The sequence below is a fragment of the Oryza brachyantha genome, chromosome 6 (genome assembly GCF_000231095.2).
Source record: "Oryza brachyantha chromosome 6, ObraRS2, whole genome shotgun sequence".
Lineage (NCBI taxonomy): Eukaryota > Viridiplantae > Streptophyta > Magnoliopsida > Poales > Poaceae > Oryza > Oryza brachyantha.
In genome coordinates, this window is record NC_023168.2 from 5,326,807 (window position 1) to 5,330,775 (window position 3,969).

The 3,969-nt window shown below is 38.0% G+C and overlaps 1 protein-coding gene across 1 annotated transcript; it reads left to right on the forward strand.

Moving 5' to 3' along the window:
• Positions 1 to 606: 606 nt before the first annotated feature.
• On the forward strand, positions 607 to 2,430 carry LOC102704620 (tRNA (guanine-N(7)-)-methyltransferase). The gene is made up of 3 exons (XM_006655889.3): positions 607 to 727; positions 817 to 1,191; positions 1,636 to 2,430. Exons 2-3 carry the CDS (start codon positions 853 to 855, stop codon positions 2,095 to 2,097), a joined length of 801 nt encoding a protein of 266 aa, XP_006655952.2. The 5' UTR covers positions 607 to 727; positions 817 to 852; the 3' UTR covers positions 2,098 to 2,430.
• The last annotated feature ends 1,539 nt before the right edge of the window (positions 2,431 to 3,969 follow it).

A 3,969-nucleotide genomic window follows, 5' to 3' on the forward strand; every position in this document is an offset into this window, starting at 1 on the left:
TTTTCTATTTGGCTAATATATTTATGCATAATAGTTTTTTTAAAAAATAGTATGTTATACTTTTAAGTGTATATACACATTAGTCGTATTTTGAATATGTGTTAGTTTTCGATAGCATAACTTTTTATGTATAACCTTATTCTGTCATTTGTAGCGAGGATTGTGATAAGTTTTTTCAATCATGCATTGAGAGAGTAAGGAAGAAGATAAATTACGTGGGAAAGACGTACATTTTGAGCTACTTATACGTGAATATATATTAAAATACCATATATCATAACGGAAATAAGTATTTTAGATAAACATGGATCTCCTTGAAACATTTTACCATAAAATATGGATGGGGTTTCATGAAACAAATTAAAAATACCTAGTTTTTTTTGCGTTAGATATGCCTCAAAAACCAAAGGTTTCGTGAAATTTACTCATTTTATAACGAAAGAATTAGAGATACAGGCCTTATCCCATACGGGCTAAGCCCTATCTCCTCAATTCCGAGCCGCGTCTCACGGCCCAAGCAACCGGCCCACCCACGCGCATCGGCCCAGTCCAAATAAGTTACCCCCGTCCCCCCGCCTCGCCTCCGACGCCCAAAGCCCTAAACGCGCGGCTCGACTCGTATTCCACCCCCCGACACCGCCGTCGCCTCGCCTCCTCCGGCACTCGCCGCCGCCGTCTCGGGGTCCCGCGTCTCCTCCGCTCTTCCGTCTCACGAGGGCTCTCCCAGGTTCGTACCTCCTCCCCACCCGCCCGCTTTCTCCTCCAGAGCATCGCTCGCGATTGCTCACCGAGTGTTCGATGCAATGCCTCTCCCAGACGAAGGAGCAGCGGCAGGCGGGGACGGCACCTGCGATGACGAGGGGAGACGGCGCGAACGGCGGCGGCGGTGGCGCCGGAGGGCAGCAGAAGGGGGCGGGGAAGCTCCCCCGGAAGCGGTTCTACCGGGCGCGCGCGCACAGCAACCCGCTCAGCGACTCGCACTTCCCGGTCCCGATATCGCCCGACGAGGTGGACCTCTCGCAGCACTATCCTCGGTACTTCCCCTCCGACGAGGGCGAAGGCCGCCAGGGCGATGCGGCGGCGTCACGGATCCGCTTCGCGGACGTCGGGTGTGGGTTTGGCGGGCTGCTCGTTGGGCTCTCCACGCTCTTCCCTGACACACTCATGATCGGCATGGAGCTGAGGGACAAGGTTTGTAACAATTTCCCTCTTAAGCTTGATTGGGCAGTAAAGATGCATTGCTTTGTTAATGGATAATAAAGCAAGGCGAACACTGAAGAATTCAGTATTTTTATTGAGATCATGTACATAGCTCATGGAAACCATATGCGCTTAACTTTTTAGAATTAGAATGCACGTTGCTTCACTTCATGAATGTTTAATGGACCAAGTATTGTGAATTTTGGGATGGCTTGCAATTTAAATTCGATAGTAAACATGGATTTCTACTAGACAGCTTCTGTAACTTAGTTTGTGATGGTATTATGTTATGCAATGGACGTGGATTTATACTTACAAAAGAAGTGCAATTTTTTAAAGCTATATATTTACTCTAGTAGCTAGTTACCTACTCACAATGCAGGGGACACTTTTGATCCAGTTTTTTTTTTTTTTTTTGCTGTCTATTTTTTTCAGGTGACCGAATATGTCAAAGAAAGGATTTTGGCTTTGCGAGCATCGAATCCAGGACAGTATGACAACATATCTGTTGTGCGCACCAATTCGATGAAATACATCCCAAACTATTTCAGGAAGGCTCAGCTTTCGAAAATGTTCTTCCTGTTCCCTGATCCTCACTTCAAGGAGAAGAACCACCGGCGAAGGGTGATCAGCATGCAGCTGCTTGATGAGTATGCTTATGTGATGGAAGTGGGAGGAATCATATATACCATTACAGATGTAGAGGAGCTTGGAGAATGGATGCGGTCATGTCTGGAGAAACACCCGCTATTCGAAGCTATCCCCGAGGAAGAGATAAAAGCAGACCCAGTTGTTAAGTTACTGTCTACTGCCACTGAAGAAGGCCAGAAGGTTGCAAGAAATGGAGGTCAGACTTTCCAGGCCATCTTTAGACGCATCCCCTTGCAAGAGGAATAGGCCATTGCAATTTCCTAGACCGCACTGTATGGATTTGTGTCACTTCTACAAATTTATGCTGCATGATTTTTGCTGTTTAAGGTGTACTATTTAGTTCTTACCATAGTCTACTTCATATGCTCTGTGTTGGAAGTTCCAAGCCTTATTAATTTTACCTCCCTTACCGTATCTAGTCGTGTGATGGTTTCGTGTTAGAGCATCCCTAAGGCATGTTCAACAGTAGAGTTCATTGTGAGCTCTATCTCAAGCTATGTAGCCATGTCAGTAATGAGAGTTTATTTTAAAATGATACAAAGATAGAGTCAGGAGTGGTCTCTTCATTAATGTAATAAAATATTTTTTATTAAGCTTGTTTTCTTTTTATACATTCTCATACAAGAAAGTTTTATTTAATATATGTTAAGAGTAGACTCTAAGCCATTGCTATGCATGACAACAACTTTTCTCTGTCCTTCCATCTCTTTCCTCCATATCACCAAATTTGCTTACGTGGCAATTGAGAGTGTCAGCTAATAGGTACCTTTGTACGTGCTCTAAAAGATGTCTAAAATTAATCTCTAAAACTAAATTTTAGGAATTGGACTAGAAAATATATTTCCAACAGGTTACCTTATACATTCATAATATTTACTCATACCTAAAATTATCTCAATTCTATCCTAAATTAGGGACAAAACTATGGGTTCCTAATACAAGTTATTTATTTTTAGATTTCTGTTGAGGAGTATATAATTTTTATGCTTAATATTTTTTAGATGAACCCAATATAAGTTTTTGGACAGCAAAATATTGGCATTCTCTTGGAGATGCTCTTAGAACTTTCAATTATAGGCTGTTACACATCATAATCACAAGTTTTTAAGTTTCGACGGTAATTCTAGAATTTGCAAAGACAAGCTTATACATTAATTTTAAAAACATTACAATAACAAATTAATACACTAGTTTCAAAATCACTACATGATCGAGTTCACGGGATAATTTTAATTAAATAATTTATTTTATTATCTAATAATAAACTCTATAAAGATAAATTTAATGAAAAACACTTTATAAAAACATATTTTGCATTCAATACATATTCTTATCTTCTTATAGTAAATGAAAATTAGTTTATGTTTCTATGTATCAAATGAACAAAACAAAACAATTGTGTAATTCTCAAATAAAACTTCATTCTAATTTTTTATTAGTTTAAAACAAATTTTGTAGTGTCTTCTTATATTACAGAAAAAATATTTAAATCAACTATTAAGTAATTCTATAATATCTAGCAAATATTTATCGTATGAGTTCTTTCGGTTAAAAATGTGTATGAAACTTTTTTAACAAAGTGGAATTACTAATGATGTTTTGATTGATTGTATTTCCTGTTCATTATTACCAGGAGATGCAAATATCTTTTAACAATTTAAAAAATATTACGATGATCTATATTTGATAGATCAAGAAATTTACTTATCCTATCTTCCTATATAGTTGGTACCCACTAAGAGGCATTAATTTCTATAAAACAATAATTTTAAGCCATCAGATCGTACTAGTACAAAGATAACAACTATTAAATCAAGAAGCTATTTAATCTATCTAATTTAATCATTTATTAGTCATCCATCCACCTTCCTTTGTTCAGATCGCATTAGTACAAAGATAACAACTGTTAGATCAAGAAGCTATTTAATCTATCTAATTTAATCATTTATTAGTTATTCATTCACCTTCCTTTGCTCCATCTTATACGTACGTAGTACGTAATACAACACTATTTTCCCCCTTTTTAAGCCCTAAAAATTAATGCTATTAAATCTATCTAATTTAATCATTTATTAGTTATTCATTCACCTTCCTTTGCTCCATCTTATACGTACGTAA

Excerpts from the sequence above, each read along its gene's own strand:
- LOC102704620 (XM_006655889.3), top strand. The coding sequence starts at position 853 with ATGACGAGGGGAGACGGCGCGAACGGCGGCGGCGGTGGCGCCGGAGGG. Across the intron at positions 1,192-1,635 it reads GCATGGAGCTGAGGGACAAG|GTGACCGAATATGTCAAAGA; the intron begins GTTTGTAACAAT and ends TATTTTTTTCAG.